The 21,724-nt window shown below is 39.5% G+C and overlaps 1 protein-coding gene across 1 annotated transcript in view; it reads left to right on the top strand.

The window, feature by feature from the left end:
- The window catches only part of LOC140483476 (cadherin-related family member 3-like), an 83,525-nt gene that overhangs the window by 38,158 nt on the left and 23,643 nt on the right, over positions 1-21,724 (top strand). Inside the window, exons 9-13 of the mRNA XM_072581673.1 lie at positions 5,945-6,107; positions 7,740-7,836; positions 10,477-10,575; positions 16,333-16,565; positions 19,424-19,595. Of these exons, the coding sequence (XP_072437774.1) occupies positions 5,945-6,107; positions 7,740-7,836; positions 10,477-10,575; positions 16,333-16,565; positions 19,424-19,595 (764 nt within the window). The remainder of the gene's footprint in view (positions 1-5,944; positions 6,108-7,739; positions 7,837-10,476; positions 10,576-16,332; positions 16,566-19,423; positions 19,596-21,724) is intronic.

The following is a 21,724-nucleotide window of genomic DNA, read 5'->3' as shown; positions in this document are numbered from 1 at the left end:
CGTCAGTTTTACACTAGAAAGAACTGACTTTAAGTTCTGCATGAAGTCTTATATCAAGGTGGTGCTTGATTCCTTATTGGCAGTGAGGGCAGGTTTTTTGTTAGACCTTCCATCAAACTGAACTTTTCATTTTGCATGCCCATTTCTGAATGTCACCCATTGATCTCCTCACTTGAGTCTTCTACCGTGAAACCCATTCGCAACTTTTCTTTTCCTGGCTCCTGTGCTACCTTTCTCTGGCCTAGCAGCAAGCCACTCAGATCCAGTGACTTTTCCCATATGTCTTGCTGACTAGTTTCTATTACCTCTTGTCCTGCAAGAGGGAAATGCGGCAGTAAATGTAGTGCAATATATTTCGGTTACGTGGCTGTTAATTGAGTCGCTGTTATTTACACATTGTGAACTGTGAACATGAAACTGCAAGCAGGGGAGATAATACTATGTGTCTTAAGTATGAATTGTGATTGATAGATGGTGTTGGTAGGTACTTTATAGTGATGTGATGTAGAAAGCAGTTACTGAGATTAGTAATATACTTGATGGGATATATCATTTGAAGACCTTGATATTCATGTGAGATCATTCCACATCTTTTGGCAGTGTTTGGTTTTGTTTGGTATTATAGGATAGGTTAGTAGTTAATAAACAGTAGTTGTATTGTAATTTATGTTTTTCTTGGAGCCAAATTAACCTGAACATCTGACTGCTATTATTGCTATTATTACTGCTATTATTGCCTCCCTAGTATTTGTCTCAAGGATTTCCTCCCACACTGTTTTTAGTGGTCGTCTCTTCTTCTGTCCACCTCTGCACCATGACCTCCAGGGCTGCATCCAAAAAGCCTGGAGTTTCACTCTGTCACGTAGATTCAATTCACTTCTGTCGTGAAATTCAGCATGGGTTCCAGCCAAAATGCAGCCCGTCCCCTTTAAGAGATGCAGACTTGTTTTAAGAAGCACAAATTAGCTTTAACTCTTAATTTTCCTATTCTGAACTGCAATCCCTCAGTAGCATGCATGGTGCTGTCTGTAGTCTGCATCACATAAATAGGTAGGGAGCACAATATTTGCTTGCTGCCTGTACTGGAACACAAAGTTGAAAATCATACCACATCAGGTTATAGTCCAACAGGTTTATTTGGAAGCACTAGCTTTTGGCTCCATCAACCATCTTAGAGTCATAAAGTCATAGAGATGCACAGCATGGAAACAGACCCTTCGGTCCAACCCGTCCATGCCGACCAGATATCCCAAACCAATCAAGTCCCACCTGCCAGCACACGGCCCATATCCCTCCAAACTCTTCCTATTCAGATACCCATCCAAATGCCTCTTAAATGTTGCAATTGTACCAGCCTCCACCACTTCCTCTGGCAGCTCATTCCATACATGTATGGAATGTGTGAAAAGGTTGCCCCTTAGGTCTCTTTTATATCTTTCCCCTCTCACCCTAAACCTATGCCCTAAGTTCTGGACTCCCCAAGCCCAGGGAAAAGGCTTTGTTTATTTATCCTATCCATGCCCCTCATAATTTTGTAAACCTCTGTAAGGTCACCCCTCAGCCTCTGACATTCCAGGGAAAACAGCAACAGCCTGTTCAGCCTCTCCCCATAGCTCAAATCCTCCAACCCTGGCAACATCCTTGTAAATCTTTTCTGAACCCTATCACATTTCACAACATCTTTCCGATTGGAAGGAGACCAGAATTACACACAATGTTCCAACAGTGGCCTAACCAATATCCTGTACAGCTGCAACATGAGCTCCCAACTCCTGTACTCAATACTCTAACCAATAAAGGAAAGCATACCAAGCACCTTCTTCACTATCCTATCTACCTGCGACTCCACTTTCAAGGAGCTATGGTCTCTTTGTTCAGCAACACGCCCTAGGACCTTACCGTTAATTGTATAAATCCTGCTAAGATTTGCTTTCCCAAAATGTATCACCTCGCATTTATCTGAATTAAACTCCATCTGCCACTTCTCAGCCCATTGACCCGTCTGGTCAAGATCCTGTTGTAATCTGAGGTAACCCTCTTCGCTGTCCACTACACCTCCAATTTTGGTATCATCTGCAAACTTACTAACTGTACCTCTTATGCTCGCATTCAAATAATTTATGTAAATGACAAAAAGTAGAGGACCCAGCACCGATCCTTGTGGCACTCCACTGGTCACAGGCCTCCAGTCTGAAAAACAACCTTCCACCACCACCCTCTGTCATCTACCTTTGAGCCAGTTCTGTATCCAAATGGCTAGTTCTCCCTGTATTCCATGAGATCTAGCATTTCTAATCAGTCTCCCATGGGGAACCTTGTTGAACTCCTTACTGAAGTCCATATAGATCACATCTACTGCTCTGCCCTCATCAATCCTCTTTGTTAGTTCCTCAAAAAACTCAATCAAGTTTGTGAGACATGATTTCCCACACACAAAGCCATGTTGACTATCCCTAATCAGTCCTTGCCTTTCCAAATACATGTACATCCAGTCGCTCAGGATTCCCTCCATCGACTTGCCCACCACTGTCAGGCTCACTGGTCTATAGTTCCCTGACTTGTCCTTACCACCCTTCTTAAACAGTGGCACCACGTTAGCCAACCTCCAGTCTTCCAGCACCCCACCTGTGACTATCGATTATACAAATATCTCAGCAAGAGGCCCAGCAATCACTTCTCTAGCTTCCCACAGGGTTATAGGGTACACCTGATCAGGTCCTGGGGATTTATCCATTTTTATGCTTTTCAAGACATCCAGCACTTCCTCCTCTGTAATATGGACATTTTCCAAGATGTCACCATCTATTTCCCTACAGTCTATATCTTCCATATCCTTTTCCGCAGTAAATACTGATGCAAAATACTCATTTAGTATCTCCCCCATTTTCTGCAGCTCCTTGCTGTCTTGCTGTTCTTTGAGGGGCCTTATTCTCTCCCTAGTTACTCTTTTGTCCTTAACGTATTTGTAAAAACTCTTTGAATTCTCCTTAATTCTATTTGCCAAAACTATCTCATGCCCCCTTTTTGCCCTCCTGATTTCCCTCTTAAGTGTACTCCGACTGCCTTTATACTCTTCCAAGGATTCACTCGATCTATCCTGTCTATACCTTATAGATGCTTTCTTCGTTTTCTTAACCAAACCCTCAATTTCTTTAGTCATCCAGCATTCCTATACCTAGCAGCCTTTCCTTTCACCCTAACAGGAATATACTTTCTCTGGATTCTCGTTATCTCATTTCTGAAGGATTCCCATTTTCCAGCCGTCCCTTTACCTGCGAACATCTGCCCGCAATCAGCTTTTGAAAGTGCTTGCCTAATACCGTCCAAATTGGCCTTTCTCCAATTTAGAACTTCAACTTTTACATCTGGTCTATCCTTTTCCATCACTATTTTAAATCTAATAGAATTATTGTCGCTGGCCCCGAAGTGCTCCCCCACTGATACCTCAGTCACCTGTCCTGCCTTATTTCCCAAGAGTAGGTCAAGTTTTGCACTTTCTCTAGTAGGTACATCCACATACTGAATCAGAAAATTGTCTTGTACACACTTAACAAATTCCTCTCCATCTAGACCCTTAACACTATGGCAGTCCTAGTCTATGTTTGGAAAGTTAAAATCCTCTACCATAACCACCCTATTATTCTTACAGATAGCTGAGATCTCCTTACAAGTTTGTTTCTCAATTTCCCTCTGACTATTAGGGGGTCTATAATACAATCCCAATAAGTTGATCATCCCTTTCTTATTTCTCAGTTCCACCCAAATAACTTCCCTGGATGTATTTCCAGGAATATCCTCCCTCAGCACAGCTGTAATGCTATCCCTTATCAAAAATGCTACTCCCCCTCCTCTCTTGCCTCCCTTTCTATCCTTCCTGTAGCGTTTGTATCCTGGAACATGAAGCTGCCAGTCCTGCCCATCCCTGAGCCATGTTTCTGTAATTGCTATGATATCCCAGTCCCATGTTCCTAACCATGTCCTGAATTCATCTGCCTTCCCTGTTAGGCCCCTTGCATTGAAATAATAACATTGAAATTATTAGTCCTACCTTGTCCCTGCCTCCCCTGACTGTTTGACTCACTTCTGTTCTCAACTGTACCAGTCTCAGATTGATCTCTTTCCTCACTATCTCCCTGGGTCCCACCCCCCCCCCCCCCCCCACCCCGCCCCTCCACCTTACTAGTTTAAATCCTCCCAAGCTGCTCTAGCAAATCTCCCTGCCAGTATATTAGACACCTTCCAATTAGGTGCAATCCGTCCTTCTTGTACAGGTCACTTCTATCCCAAAAGAAATTCCAATGATCCAAAAATGTGAATCCTTCTCCCATACACCAGCTCCTCAGTCATGCATTCATCTGCTCTATCCTCCTATTCCTGCCCTCACTAGCTTGTAGCACCGGGAGTAATCCAGATATTACTATTCTCGAGGACCTCCTTTTTAAATTTCTGCCTAACTCTCTATAATCTCCCTTCAGAATCTCAACCTTTTCCCCTCCTATGTCATTGGTTCCAATGTGGACAATGACCTCTTGCTGGCCCCTCTCCCCCGTGAGAACATTCTGCACCCTCTCTGAGACGTCCTTGATCCTGGCACCAGGGAAGCAACACACCATTCTGATTTTTCGCTGCTGGCCACAGAAACGTCTGAGTGTACCTCGGACTAGAGAATCCCCTAACACAATTGATCTCTTGGAACCCAACTCGCTCGCCCCTTGTTGCATTAGAGCCAGTCTCAATACCAGAAACTTGGCTGTTCGTACTATGTTCCCCTGAGAATCCATCACCCCTTATATTTTCCAAAACAGCATACCTGTTTGAAATGGGTATATCCACAAAAGACTCCTGCACTAGCTGCCTACCTCTCTTATCTTTCCTAGAGTTAACCCATCTATGTGACTGTATCTGAGACTTTCTCCCTTCTTATAACTTTTATCCATCATGTACTGTTGCCGTTGCAAACTCCTCATTGCTTCTGACTGTTTCTCCAACTGATCCATTCGATCTGATAAAATTCGCATTTATGGCAGATATAATCTGCAGTAACCCTTAAACTCTTTTTAAACTCCCACATCTGACAAGAAGTACATATCACTGTACTAAAGGCCATTTTTGCTCTTTCACAGTCTACAGACCCAGAAGATAATGCCGTCTTATTCCTCTACAAAACACTGTCCCAGGTTAAATTAATAGTTATTGCTTATATTTTAAGTGTAATCAAAAGATATATCTCCAAAAACATATAATCAAGAAAGAACCCACTCTATTCACTACTGTCGATTCTCTGTAGGCCACACTTAAAACAATGATTAACTTATCTGATCCTGTGCTGTGAACTTCACCCAACAATTCCTCCAAGATCAGTTGTGAATTTCACTGTTTGATAATTTTCCCAGATGCACTCCGATGTCCAGCGAAACATCAAAGGCAGTAACTGTGCAGGTTTTCTCTCTCTCTCTCTCTCTCTCTCTCTCTCTCGCTCTTTCTCTCTCTCTCTCCTGCAATAGCCTCACCATGTGCTTCCTTTGTCTGATCTTCTCCCTTTTAAAACTGCTGTTGTTTTGATTGGGCAGCACCTTGAAAGCTAGTGCTTCCAATTAAACCTGTTGGATTATAACCTAGTGTTGCGTGATTTTTAACTTTTGTACACCCCAGTCCGACACTGACTCCTCCAAATCATTGGAACACAAAGGTTTCCATTAGACATGTATAGTGACCACTCCACCAACATGTTTTCAGCCCTTATCCAAATTTTCCCTCACAATGTTCTGCAACAGAATGCAATCTTAGCAAACATGTGAATAGTTGTGAATTCAACAAATAGTTGCTATATATTATGCAAAATATCAGTTAATTTGAACTTCTAAATATTTTTGGACTACTGCATTGTTCAGGCCGAACCATTATTTGAAATGTACCCAGTGACTGCTTTTTAATTTGCTTTTAGAACTACAGTTCCTGAACTACTCCTTCGTGATACAGTAGTCGCTGTTTTAATCTGTAAAGACTCTGATACTCCATATGATGCATTAACGTATGTTCCTCAAAGTGGTCCCCTTGGGCCTGGAATGATATTTAAACAAAAGACTGGCGCAGATAACGTCATACAGGTTGGAGATATTGATTGAGTATATTGTAGCTGGAGTTTCTTGTACATTACTGGAGTGAGTATGTTTTTGAGAACAGCATGTAATTGTATAAAAATTACACCAATTGATGGATGTAAAATCAAAGGTAATGGCCACCTGGAAAATTAGATGAAAAGTGCTCGGAGTTCCAGAGGAAAAATCCTTTAATGCACTCTTCATCTTACAGGCAAGAGACCCAGATTGAGTGGTAATTCACTCTGATTTCCCTGATTTTGATTGGAGGTAATTGATTCTAACATGAATCTAATGGATACACTGCACTGTGCTCTGCAGTTTTACTGCCATATCTTTTAGCAACCTGTACATTTTTTTTTTGGTCTCTCTTTTCCTCCTGGTTAGACACTTGAGTCATCTCAGAATGTGTCAAGATTGGTTTAAATTATACAGTTGCACACTATAACTATTATACTTGCAGATTTCTTTTTCCATCATACTATGGTGTTGTATGGGGAGGGCCAGAAGCTCAAGAATTACTAAAGAAAATTGCATCTTTTATTCTTCATCAACTACATCTTCATTAATACTTATTGTTATCAAAGAACTCCTGCTGGTATACCATAGAGCAAGAACCTGACTTGGCAAGTGAGGAAAGGCAGAATGATTATGTACTTGTGGCAAATGATGGATTCATAATTTACATTTAGAATCTGATGTGAGGTGGAAATGTTGGTAAAGGGAGACACTTCAGCTCATACATTGCATCTCCCCCTAATCCAGGTAACATTTCGGGCAGTGAAGGTGGGATTATTTGGTAGGGAGCTCGCTGAGATCATTCATGGTCCACCTTAGAATTTCCACCCAGCTTTAAGCCATTAAGCTCAATACTTCCTGTGCTAGCTGAGAGTACAGAAACAGTCCATCCATACAACATGAAAGTTCTGAAGATGTATGAAATAACTCTAAAAAATATCATTCTGTTCCCTGCAGGGAATGAAGATTTTAAAAATTAATTCAGTCTCAGTTTGATAAAGGTTTTCAGCCCAATCTCTTGTAGTTGCAGGATATTGTTTTGAGTTTCTAGTAGCGAAGTGCAGTCAGTCTGGGTCTTTGACTAATCACCTCTTCGGTTTTAAGGTGAAATCTCTGCCTTCCTGGAGTTCATCAGTGTTTTAGGTTAATGTTTAAACTCAGAATTTTTTACATTGAGAACTCCCAACGGAAATAACTCCACAGACGCTGGTATCCTGTCACCAAGTCACCCTTTATTTACACGTGGAGACTTCTTGACACTGATCCAGCTCCCTCAGAGTTGGCTCTGAGAATGAGCAGAACCTCTGACACTCCTAGTTTTATCTGTCAGCCAGGGCTCTCTGATTGGACCAGATTAGCAGCCCCAATCAGAGAACTTATATTCTTCGAAGTCCACCTGCCTGACCTTGTTACAATCACTACACTGTCCTTTCTCAAATAATTGTACGGTCCTTCCCAGATTTTCTATCTTTTAAGTTTTTTACTTGGCGGCCTTTTCTTAGAGGTTTCCATTGCATACACACTCAGAACAAACAAGAATTGAAAAACCACAATAAGAGTTTTATTGCTTGTTTTACTGGTGCACACATTACTGCTATCTGTCAAGCTTTGTTTGGTGCTTAGGTGGGACTCAAAGACCTGGATTATGAAGATGCAGATGTTGCTGCTGTGGGGCATACATATCAAATGACAATAGCAGCGTCTGATTCAACATACACTGGTGAGTGAAACATTTCCTTGTATACTGTTGACACTGAATTCATACTGGTTACCAAGTTTTGAACTGAACTTGGTACTAGAAGACAAAATGGGGGCCAGACCTTTGCTACTGAAGCTTACAACTCAGGTCAGGAGAGCATAAGCCCTACAGAGCTTACCCATTTGAGTTTAAAGGACTTGGTTAGGAGCGGTTTCACTCTCGGGAAGTGGGTGGATGGAGTTATAAGTAACCTGTTCAAAGCATTAAAGTATCAAGTGATTTATCTGTTATGAAAACAAACTTCTATTCATAGTCACATCAAAGCTAAACCTTTAATAGCCTCTTCAGGTCATCATAGCAATGTTGGAGTATTGAATTGGAGGCAATGGCCTTGAAAATAGATCCTTTGGGACCATTGGTATGGGCAAGTGCCAAGGCAGGCTGGTTAGAAGGCTTGCCTTACTTCTCTTGGAGTTCTCTCCAGCCCAGAACCATTCAAAGCAAAATCAAATTCAAAGCACTGAAATCTCAAGTGGTTAATTTTTTATGATACCAAACTTCTATTCAGAAGACACATCCAAGACAGCTAATCTTTTAATAACATGTACAAATTAGCATTCAAACTATGAACCCAGTTTCCCATTGGGATAACTGTAGAATTTAAAACTCAGCTAAATATTCATAATGACCAACTCTTGGGGAAATGTCAACAAAACTCTTTATTAAAACTGCATGGTCACCTGGCAATTCCTTTGTAACTTATACCAATACCCTCTCAAACAATGCGGTTCAGCAGACAGTGTTTTCTTCAAACTGTCACTGATAGTTTAAGCCTAATGTTTTTCATGTTTCAAGGGTGGGAGATTTAAAAAATACTTCAGATTATGACACTTTAACAGACCCCACTTATCTATCAAGAGTATGAATGTCTACCGCATCAATTCATGACAAATAATATGGGTTAAGGCCCATTGAACAGCTAAAATTAGGTCTGTTTGAGCTTAACACTAAGTCAAAATGACCCTCTTATGTGATTCATGCACTTCTCCCTCACCCTCCTGGAAATAATTAGTTATTGGAAATGGAGGGAAGATTTCAGCGTTGGAGTATCAACTGCATTTTTTAAAGGTCAGAGAGAATATTCCATCTTTGTGAAATTCTGGCAATCGTTTTCATTCCTCTATAACTTGCAGGCTTGATTTTTCCTCTTCAGTATCTTGAAGGAGCTGAAAAATGTGTTGCTGGAAAAGCGCAGTAGGTCAGGCAGCATCCAAGGAGCAAGAGAATTGACGTTTCGGGCATAAGCCCTTCTTCAGGCTTATGCCCAAAATGTTGTTTCTCCTGCTCCTTGGATGCTGCCTGACTTGCTGTGCTTTTCCAGCAACACATTTTTCAGCTCTGATCTCCAGCATCTGCAGTCCTCACTTTCTCCTAGTATCTTGAAGGAGCCTCCCATTCTCAATTTCAAGTTGTCTATCCTCCTGATGCAAATCATCTAGTCTACCTTCAATTATATGGTGTCATCATGTAGATAGGGAAGGTGTATCCATGATTACAAACCATTTGAAAAGAGCTGTTACAGCAAACGATTGACTATCGTGGCATAAGCTATTTTACTTAAACTACTGATTGTTCTTTTACTTTCTTCCTCTATTTCTAAAAGCCAAGTACTTTTGACCTTTTTATGGCGTTATCCACCTGCACTCCCACTGTCAATGAATTACATCTTTGAACCCTATGTTTATCCACACCCTTCTTTCCATTAATTATAAACTACCATTCCTTGATCTTCCTCCCACACTCCTCCACATTACTTTGCATCTACAGCCAATCTGCCCATTCTATTAAGATGTTGCTGGCCTCCTTCAGTCATTTTTTTTAAACTGCTGTTTGCCAAGCCTCCTACAAAGCCTACACAGTGAGCAGTTTCAAGCAATTTCTTGTACCATGCAATTATGTCTCTTGTTAATAGCACACTCACACTCATTACTGCTAAATTTTGCAGATTTTATTTAACACTATGCTTGCGGTTTAGTAAACAAAAATGACAAAGCAGACCATATCATTTCATTATGTGAATTACAAAGAACTACTTTGGTTATTGCGCTGTGGTCTCCTCTTGATGGTCTAAAAATACAACTTTGAAAATTTGGCTGTAAGAAACAAATATAATCTGTTACAGGAAAGTGTGTAATTTTATGGAAATAAATGATTTATGCTTTCAACAGTTCCCCATAAAATTCATCACAATGTGATTCACTTTATAAAATTGGTCAAGCTATTAAAAAAAGTTGGAATTTCTCCTATGCAATGTTTGGGAAGAAAAGCTCCTTCACTTTTCTTCTACCATTGGTGTTTGCAGTTTCATTGCTATATAATGACCAAAATGTAATCTTCAGGTCATGGACTTACCATTAGCCTGAAGAGTGACTGTTATGGTAACATGTACGTATTTAGGGCTTAGAGTGGAATCACTGCCATTCAGTGATTCAAAATGCCAGGCATTGATTGTGTCAAGCAGTAATGATCTTTGAGCTGAGTACAGCATGAAATGAACCAAAGAAAATTATGTTCAGAGTTGTATTGTGTTTTTGCATATTACAGGCAAGACCATAAAATGACACTTGTAAAGGAATAACTTCCTCTTATTGCTTCCAACAGCAACTGCTACGGTGTTTGTAGAAATTACACCTGTGAATGACTTTAGTCCCATATTTGAGAAGAATCCTTATATCTTTGATGTCCTTGAGTCAACGGCATGTGAGTCACTTGGCTGAATTTTCCCATTTTCATTTGAAATGTTTTACCAAGTAATGCCTGATGTGCCAGGGCTTGCAGATCCTTTTGAAAAATTAACTCAGGAGTTGTGAGTATCACTGGTTGGGTCAGCATTTATTACCAAACCCTAGTTCCCTTGAGAAGTGGTGGTGAGCTACTTTCTTGAACCACAATGGTCCATGTACTGTAGATGGACCAACAACACCCAAGGAAACTAATTCTAGGATTTTGACCAACAACGTTGAAGGAATGGTGATACATCTCCAAGTCAGGATAGTGAGTGGCTTTGCGGGGAGCTTGCAGGTGGTGGTGTTCCCATGTATCTGCTGCCCTTGTCTTTCTAGATGGTAGATGCTATGGATTTTGTAGGTGCTGACTAAGGATCTTTGGTGAAATTCTGCTGTGCATCTTGTAGAGAGTATACACTGCTGCTACTGAGTGTCAGTGGTGGAAGTAGTAGATGCTTGTGGGTTTCTTTTGTTCTGGATGGTGTCAAGCTTCTTGAGAGTTGTTGGAGCTGCACCCATCCAGACAAGTGGGTAGTATTCCATCGCACTTGTGCCTTCTGCCTTTGTAGATTATGGACAGGCTTTGGAAAGCCAGGAGGTGAGTTACCTTCAGTGCTGGATTCCTAGGGGTCGAAGTCACATGGCTATGCCGAGCTGTGTGACAGAATGGGAATGAGAAGTCTGTCAAGGCACATCTAGATGTCGTGAGTATCTCTTTGCACCATTTATGCTTTTTACAAAGTTTCTCACTGGGCAGCGGCAAGCTTCCAATTAAGGGGGAAACAAAAGCTTGCTAAACCTCTCGTTAACATCCTAACCCTCCTTATTAATATTCAGCTTTCTATTTAACCAAATGCACCAAACAAGCTCAACATCAAGAATTATTGACATGGAAATCATGAAGCTGGTGACTTTAGCTCACCGCTGGCTGTGTCAAAGCTCCATGCGGCTCCACTTCAAACAGCAACTGACAAATCCCTCAGGTTTGATAATATGTATCTCAGAATAAAAAGGATGTGGTCCTGGAAATATTGGATGCATGATCCACAGGCATCAGTCGCATACATCCTTTATCCACCGACATTGGTGCCTGGCATTTGGCAACCTCTGATGACCATCATGGCACTTTACTTGATCCACCAGTGTGGGGGTGAGAAAGGGCTATTAATTTGGAAAGCATCTTAGCAAGCTATACTTCGGAACTGGGGCATACAGGCTGGGGGAAGGTAGAATGACAACTGTAAAAATGGCAACAGTATCTGCAAAGGGGTATTAAGTAAAGCATGGATGGGAAGGGGTTTATGATGTAGGGGCTTCATCCATGTTCAGGAGAACTTTGGCTTCAAGTTGGGGACAGTGTATGACCTCACTTGGTATGGTCACCTCGTGTTCAAGAGCCTGGGGGAGGGCAGGTGAATAGGTGCATACTGATGTAAACAGGTTGGGTCCCTACATATGGAGAGGTGTAAAGCCTTTCGGGTTTAAGTGAGGGGCTACAAGAAGGTTGATTTGGAGCTTTGAGTTTCACTGACACAGAATCGAAGGCTGCAAGCCATTAATTAAAAAGCACTGAACATTACCTTCTATCATACTGAATCAAAAATACACAACGGGAATGTAAATGGCTGCAACCAAAGTTGGACTGGGCAGGGTAAGTGATACAAGGGAGGGGCTGGAGGATCTATTGATGTGAGGCCATTTAAAGGGAAACAACATTGCACATACACCCGCGCACTGTACACAAGCCATACCCTTATATCCTTATAGGAGAAGGTGAGGACTGCAGATGCTGTAGATCAGAGTTGAAAAGTGTGGCACTGGAAAAGAACATGAAACTGATGAAGGGATTATATCCGAAACGTCGACTCTCTTGTTCCTCAGATGCTGCCTGACTTGCTGTGCTTTTCCAGCACCACATTTTTCGATCCTTACATCCTTATAATTCTGTATGTGAATGTGGCAACAGCAAAGTATTGTCTTCCAGACCTTATTATGGATTACAGTCAGAAGCTAGAGAAATTGTAATGGCGAACAAAGACATGTCAGAAGAATTAACACGTAGATTCATTGGTCTTCACAACAGGACACAAAATAATCTCACAGAAATATTAGGGAACCAAAGGTCCAGTGAGAGAGTGGAATTGAAGGAAATTAGTCTTCGTAGAAAAAAGGTGCTGGGCAAGTTAATGGGATTAAGGACTGACAAATCTCTAGGGTTTGATAATATGTATCTCAGAATAAAATGGATGTGGTCCTGGAAATGTTGAATGCATTGATGATCATCTTCCAAAACTGTATAGACTCTGAAACAGTTCCTACAGATAGGAGAGCGACAAATGTAATCCAATTATTTAAAAAGGGAGGGAGACGATAAACAGAAAATTACAGACTAGTTCGCCAAACATTAATGGTGGGGAAAATGATACAGTCTATTGTAAAAAATATGATAACAAAATATTGGAAAGCATTAATGGGGTTACGCAAAGCCAGCTTGGGTTTATAAAAGGCAAATCATGTTTAACAAATCTACTGAAGTATTTTGAGGCAGTAACAAGTCAAATAGATAAGAGAGGTCCAAAGGATGTGGTGTATGTGGATATTCAGATTGATAGGTTCTATATAAGAGGTTAGTAGGCAAAGTTGAAGCACATGTGATAAGGATAATGCATTGGCATGGATCAGGAATTAGTTGACAGGCAGGAAAGTGGGAATGGCAATAAATGAATCATTTCCCAAGTGGCAGTCAGTGACTATTACTGCAATGTCACTGTTTGGGCTCTAGTTATTCATGAAATATAAATGACCTAGGTAAGGGAACCAAATAGAATATGTCCAAGTTAGCTGACAACCCTAAACTGGGTGGGAGTGGGAGTTGTGAAAAGGATACAATGAGTCTTGAAGGCGATTTAGGTTAGTTGAATAAGTGGACAAATACATGGCAGATACAGTATGGCATGGCGAAATGTGAAGTTGTACGCTTCAGTGTGAAAAACAGAAAGGAAGTATATTATTTAAATAGTGACATATTGGGAAGTGTTTATATTGGTGTCCTTGTACACCAGTCAAGAGAAGTAGACAGGCAGGTCCAGAAAGCGATTAGGTAGGCAAATGATATATTGGTTTTCATTGCAAGAGGATTTGAGTTCAGATGGAGATTGTCTTACTTCAGTTATATAGGGCCTTGGTGAGATCACAGCTAGAATATTGCATGTGGCTTTGGTCTCCCGACCTAAGAAGCAATATACTTGTCTCAGAGGGAGTGCAGTGGAGGTTCACTAGGTTGATATCAAGGATGTTGTTTGACTGGGCCTGTATTCACTACCATTTAGAAGGATGAGAAGGAATCTGATAGAAACATATAGAATTCTAACAGGACTGGATAGCTCCAGGACAGGTGTCCTTTCTATTGGGGAATTTAGAACCAGGAGACACAGTCTCACAATGTAGGATAGACCATTTAGAACTGAGATGAGGAAACATTTCTTCACCCAGAGGGGAATGCATCTGAGGAATTCTTTGTCACAGAAGGCTGTGGAAGCCAAATCTCTGAATGTATTCAAGAAAAAGATAGATACATTTCTAGATTTTAAAGACTTGAGGGGTAAGAGGAAAAAGTGAGAATATGGCATTGAGACAGAGGATCAGCCATGAATGTAATGAATGGCAGAACAGGCTTTAAGGCTGAATGGTTTACTCCTATTTTTAATTTCTATGTTTCCCATGTTTCTGATATGAGATGCTCAGTTGATGTTTTTAAGTACAACTGATTGATTACATTTGTTTAATTGACAAGCTAAGGAAGTAATTGGTGAGTACAATGTCATGATCATCATTCTTGAAGCCGTAATTCTTCATGTGCGTTCTTGAACATAGAAAGACCTGCCGATGAAGTGTAAACAGAAGCAGATGAATGACATTATTGAATCACTACAATCATGATTTTTGATCTTCTATCTGCCTCAAATCCTGAGAGTTTCACTCCTCCCCAAAGGGAGCAAAAGAGTAACTTATTCCACCCACATGGTGCAGTTATTTTGTGCAGTTATCACCCAGTCAACTTTCAATCTGATATGGCAAGGATCCAATTTTATACCTTAATGAATGACCTGAGGTGCAGAATGCTGTCCCCATCGTCATGTTCCCTTTGGTGTTCCTGTCCCTGTGAACCCTATGAGACCTGTCAGCTTCTGTTTCTGTTGAGCCTCGTTATTAATTTCCCTGCTTTAACCTCAGAGTTCATGACTTCGTGAATTCATATGCCGATTTTGGCCTTAAAATGGAGGGACCAGACCGATAGTTAGCTGGGCCAACTCCCCTCTCATAGCTCCCATTTATGGTCTATGAGATTCTGCCCTTCTACCTTGAATTGCCCCTTTCATTGTATTCATTTCCTCAATTACCCAGTCCAATAGACACCATCCCCAGATTTTTCCTCAGGACAACATGGCCTGGCCCCTGATAGCCCCTTGTCCATTATTATCCAAATCCATAAGACTGACTTCCATAGCAATCCTATTTGATAGGGTAGACCTGACCAACCATGGCCCACTACCTAGACTGATGTACTACTGCACTTCAACTGACCTATGTGTATTCCTGGATTGGTTGCTCTTGATCTGCAGGATTGACCTCAACTGTACCTCTGTACTGCAAGGACACAGATACCTGCACTTTGGTAACACCAAGTGTCTGACTGATTGAGGGTAACAGTACACCCTGAAAGACTGTAGTCCCTTTTAATCCTACAAACAACAGGTTTCCTTTGACTTGCAGGCATGCACATTTGCTTGAAGCAAGTGTAACGTGTTTGCCATGTCAGCTCCTGGCATATACTGTGGGTATGACATTAACAAAGCACAGTGGTGTATGGTGTTATGTTCATTCCTGTGACAGTTCAGTGCTCTCCACTGTGACAAGCTGTCTGCCTTTCTGTCTGTGCTAAAAATTAATACAATCAGACATGTTCAGAACCTTTAAGTAAATGCAAAGTCAGTGAGTGTAAATAAATTAAGCTAAGCTTTATAGGGTGCGTCATTGTGTCTCTGCATGCAAAGTAACTTTATTCAGGGCATTGCCTTGTGAAATCCGAATCAACCTATCCAGTCAAATTCAAACGAAGATCTGTAATTGACTGTCACTCATCATTGGTGCATTCTCCATAGCAATAGCTCCACTAATCGGAAAACACTTGCCAACCAATCACCACACTCTTCTCAGACACTGCTGCATTAGCAATTGTTCTGACGGATACTTCAACAAAAATGCTTCAACAAAATATATCTTTTTTCAGTATTACTATAAATTGTGAACAACCAGGTCCAGTGCTGATGTTAGTAAAACATCTCACCTTCATTCACTCTAAATAACATCTTTTTTACTTTACCCTCAATGGCTGGGATTATTCAGCAGATCCAATAATATCTGTGGAGAGAGATATGTTTCAGGAATGTGACCTTTCATTGTTGACGGAAAGAGTTTAATGTTTAATTCTGCATGTGTGGGTTCCAAACATTGCTTTCCTGATGGAATGATTGCAAGTGTTGATCATTTTGCTCTTAGAACAACTGCAAAATCGAGAACAAGGCATTTGTCTTATCTGCACTCCTCTAATTTCATGCCAGGCATGTGTCTTTGTAAAACGATTCTACTACTTACTTAACTTCTGATTTGTTGCACATTATAGATGCAAACAAGCATCTCTGAAATATTTATTTTTAATTACTTTATCTAGCAAAACAGAAGATTGGGAGAGTTATCGCCACAGATGATGATTATCCAGTGAACGCAGTAACTTACAAAATAATTTCTGGAGACATACAAATTATAAAACTATTCTGGATTGATCCAAAAGAAGGAACCATAGAGCTGATAACCCAATCAGACTATGAGTCTGTTCGACAATATGACCTCACTGTGGAAGCCATTGACAGTGATCCTAATCAGCCCAAAACTGCAGTGACCCGGGTGAGAATACATACTTCTGATAAATAACTGACAGAAAAGCTAGGTGTCAATTCAAAATTAGGAGCAGTATCTTAGCAGTGTTTATGTACTACATTTGCATCTCAAGTTTCCATAAATATTACATTTATTCTATCCACAATGTCATGGTGACTGTAGCTTGCCTGTGGGGTAACTGCAATGAAAGGACAAATTGCAGGTCTTTAATCACATAATGTTAAGAAGTGCGTACACTTACAAGGCAGAAATGTCACCAGGCTATTTCAGGGTTATATCAGTTGTCAGTCCACATTGACTTGGTTCTGATTTCAGAGTAATAATGTTTTTGAACAGATTCAACATTACAATCTGGATTCCAAGTTGAATTTGTATAAGGTTTTGAAAAAAGAATCATCCAAAATTGACGGGAGGTACATATTGTACAGAAAATGCTACATTTTTATAGCTACTTTGTTACATTACTGACCATTACTAATTCTTTGATTTATTTATTTTTAAATGTGAGAAATGCAAATCTCAACCCAAAAGGGCAACGTTCCATAAATAAACCATGGTTTATCTTGCTTCACTGTTCTCCTGCTTCCCTTGGGCACTTTGAATAATCCTGGCTGTCTATCCTGGAGCTGAAAACGGGGATCTTGCTGTGAAAGTTCACCAGAAGACTTGTTTTTTGCATAATTAATTATGATTTTGAACACTAAAGGCAATGATAGCCATGGTAAAAATAAACTACTCAACATAGATAGTGTAATAAGTCACGCTGCGAGCTCTCTGTAAGTTGGGGAAAACATCAAACATGGATTTATGGAGTACATTGAGAATTTTTTCAAAACCAGTTCTGGCAAGAATTCCATTTCAGTGGCCTGGAAAGCAGATGCAATTGCCAGTTTCTGCAGAGAGAGAATTGTGCTGGTTTTACTGATTTGCAATCCTGGAAAATGAAAAATTCTAATAGAGCTACTAACTCAGAAAATTAGGCATGAGTTGTTATAACTTGTTATCTGCCAGATTGTTGTTAATAGAGATGTATGTTGCAAATTGTAACAGCTTAGAGGTTATGTAGTAAATAACTGAACCATATAGGTCCCACATTAAATTATCATGCATATGAAGTTTAAACATATCAAAAAAGATGGAAGTCAGATATTTTGAGGAACTCTGGAATAATTTGACACTCCAGGACATGCATCAGACTATGGGGAAGATTTTTCTTTGTAGATCCTTCAATCCTTCTGCCTTTCTTTGACAACATGGGTGTGAGTTCAAAATGTTGAAAGAAATTTGCATTTGGGTGGGTGTTGCTGTTAAATGACTGATGTCCAGCATTACAGTGAGGAACCAACAGTAACCCAAGGAAGAGGAAAAAGTACAGCACTAGAGAAGGTTTTGCAGATTGGAAAACTTTCCAATAATTTCAGCCCAAACCTGATTTTTAAGGGGCAAGGTAAAAGTGAGAAAGATGGAAATCTCAAACGTTTTAGAGAAGAAATTAAAATTTATTGTGTCAAAATTCCAGTCTCAAAAATAAACAAGAGCTGAGAGGCCAAATTTAAGGAGCCAGCTTTCAATAATGTTCTTGGTCTCAGAAGCTTTACAAACACCTCCAAAGTCATATTGATTCAGGGCTGGTCACGCAGTCTACATATGACATGACCAGGGATTACAGCTATCCCTCAGCATGTTAAAAAATCAATAAAACTGTTGTTGTAATTGTTGCAATATCGCTTGCGAGTTCAGGAGTATTTATTAAGTATAAAAACCTTGTCTATAGCACAAGATTGGACTGCAGTTTCAAATCATTGCTGCCATTCATTATATGTAAGATGATAAATTTTCTTTGTTTGCCATACATTTGTGTTGCTACTTTAAGCTGAGAGTAGTACCATGCAATAGAGGACTAAACAACAATTGGCTTTATTAGGTAAGGTCTATATAAAATTTGGATTTGTAATCTTAGGCTTGTAATTATTACCAGGGTTTTTTTTTACAGTAGGGTATAAAGCTTTACCATACTTTTTGCTGAGGTTTTCAAATGCTGGTTAAGATGATATAAAGTATAATCAAAAACAGATTTCATTCTATCTCAGGATTTACTGGGCTACCTTCAATAGGTTGGTATTGTACATTAATACCAGCACACTAGGCACATGTTTCAATCAGAAATAAAGCACTGGCTCTGATTTCCCAGGAATCCAAACTCATTCCATGGTTTCACTATGGTGGAAATTGGAATAGGGCCTAAATTGACTAGAGAGGTGCCCTCAGTTCCCAGATGGCCAGTTGATTTGTCCCTAGTTGAGCAGTCAAGCTGGTTTCAGTTATGACCAGTGTGTCTAATTGAATTTATTGGCTCAACTGGTTCCACTTGAGACCATCCTATACAGGGTGACCAACTCTTCAGCGATTAAAGATAAAGAGAATACTGACTCTGGTACCAGGATGGAGGGAATGGTGGCATGTTGGTGACTGTGAGAACTGGATGTGGCAGTTTGATAAGTATGGTGAGACGGATGGGAAAGAATTAACAGCTAAAATTTTTAGGATCTGTCAGGATCTCTTACAAAATATGGACAAAATGCATCTCTAATGGGTTGAACAATTAAAGGACAATCTATTAAAATATGGAATAGACTGGATTAGCTGCATATTTCCAAATACAATACTAAAATACTTCCCTACGGGCTGTGCATTAATGTGATAACATGGTTTATACTGTTTGTAAATGCTTCATTTAAACCATTTTCTGAAAAGCATTGATGCATATATTTGCCAAAACTGATGCAAATATTACTGTCGTCTTCCATTTTAATTATTTATTAATCTTTGCCTTTCTTCCCTATTTTAAATATGTCCTCTGTTAGGTCATCATCAATATATTAGAGGAAAATGATGAAAAACCAGTTTGTATTCCATTGTCATATAAAGCAAGCATTCCTGATAATATTGCTGTTGGGACTAATGTTAATAGTTTCAGATTGAACTGTCAAGACAAAGATTCCCTGGACAATGAGATGCGGTTTGAGATTGTATCAGGTATGCTTTTTACTCATCAAGTTGCATAGCAGGGTAAAGTACAGAATTATTCCAAAGCAATTATATGAAGATAAATGTAAGAATAAAATGACAATAATAATTGTGACTGTATGTCTAATTCTATATATAAATGGGGCTAAAACTAGCATTTTTATTACTGGTATAATTAGTTTTGGAGGAAAAACTATGGGATTATCTTTGTCTTCTTTTGCTGGCTGTATTGCATGTTAAAGTAATTAAAGTTTCAATGGGCTTGTATTTTATTCTGACTCTGACTTTCACTACAACAATATCACTATGCATTTATGAAATGCCTTTAATCTATTAAAATGCCCCAAGGTATTCCACAGGGTGTTATGGAACAAAATCAGATACTAAGTCACAGAAAGAGATATTAGGAGAGGTGACCAGCAAGCTTGGCTAAAAAGGTGGGTTTTAAGGACCATATTAAATGGTGAAAGGGCAGAGGCATTCAAAAAAGAACTCCAGAGCTTCGGGTCTAAGGTGAAATGAGCGAAGTAGGTAGACTCAAAGGAAAATGATGCCCCACATTGATAAAATTGCAGCACTTTTCATAGCATTGAGATAAATGGAATATATGAACCTGCAAATACAAACATGGTAACATTATCATTTTTTCAGTGGAGGCCTTTTGAGCTTTCTCTTATCACCACTTTTATAATTAACATTTTGTAAAATAAATATATAATCTTTTGATTTAGAAAATATTACAAAGTTACTAAAGGAAGACTTAAAATAACATGAATACAAGTAATTCTAGATCTTTTTTGATGTGCCAAAAAAAGGCTTGAATACCAGCTTTGTTGGTATAAAACTAAAGACAATAAGACTGATTTCATAGACTGGAAACTTATGTATGTGCTTGCATATACAGATACTTAGCTTATCCAAGTGCTTGAAACAATTAATGCTTATAAATAGGGGAATCAACTATGACACAATCTAATCAGGATAACCATACCGTAGATAGCAGCTGTCAAGCACAATGATAACTGTTGACATTGTGTGCTTTCATATGTATGATGCAGCTTGCCATTCATTGTTTAAATAACATGCTTTTGTCTTGCAGACTGATTTTGCAAGTGCAAGACTCTATATTAAAGTTTCCATGGAAATTAGAATGCAGCATCTTTGATGTACCAGATCAGAACTATTTTATCTCAAGCGTAACAGATATGGAGGCAAGAAAAAAGCTTCATAGGAATAATAATAGACCATTCAGCCCCACCAAGCTATTCCCCAATTCCATTAGAAATCACACAACACTAGGTTATAGTCCCAACAGGTTTATTTGGAAGCATTAGCTTTCGGAGAGCTGCTACTTCATCAGGTCATGGTGGAGTCTCAGATTGTAGGACACAGAGTTTATAGCAGAAGTTTACAGTGTGATGTAACTGAAATTATATATTGAAAAGACCTGGATTGTTTATTAAATCTCTCATCTTTTAGAAAGGGCATGTTGGTTTCAGTTCTTTCATATGTAAATCGCAGAACTTTCTTAAAATTACATTCTTAAGTGAACTTTAACAACAAGTGCCATTTAACAATGGGCCAACATTGGCACCTATTATTAAAGTTCACTTGAGAATGTAACTTTAAGAAAGTTCTGAGATTTACATATGAAAGAACTGAAACCATCATGCCCTTTCTAAAAGATGAGAGATTTAATAAACAATCCAGGTCTTTTTCAATATATAATTTCAGTTACATCACACTGTAAACTTTAGCTATAAATTCTGTGTCCTACGATCTTATACTCCACAACCACCTGATGAAGGAGCAGTGCTCCGAAAGGTAGTGCTTCCAAATTAACCTGTTAGACTGTAACCTGTTGTGTGATTTTTAACTTTGTACACTCCAGTCCAACATTGGCACTTCCAAATCATGCCCCAATTCAGAGTGATGATGACTGATTTGTAAATCAGTCTGGATTCATATCAATTTTTTCCCTTGTTTATCTCTTGATAACCAACTTACAATTATAAATACATCTAGCTTCTCCTGCTTTTTGTAGTTCCATAAACTAACTGTGAGAGTTCCACACTTCCAGAACCTTATGAGTATTTCCTTAAGCCTTTCCTGAAGATTTTAAAGTTATGTCCCCTCCT

Source organism: Chiloscyllium punctatum, chromosome 12 (assembly GCF_047496795.1).
Source record: "Chiloscyllium punctatum isolate Juve2018m chromosome 12, sChiPun1.3, whole genome shotgun sequence".
Taxonomy (NCBI): domain Eukaryota; kingdom Metazoa; phylum Chordata; class Chondrichthyes; order Orectolobiformes; family Hemiscylliidae; genus Chiloscyllium; species Chiloscyllium punctatum.
This window is presented reverse-complemented; position numbering and strand designations above follow the sequence as displayed.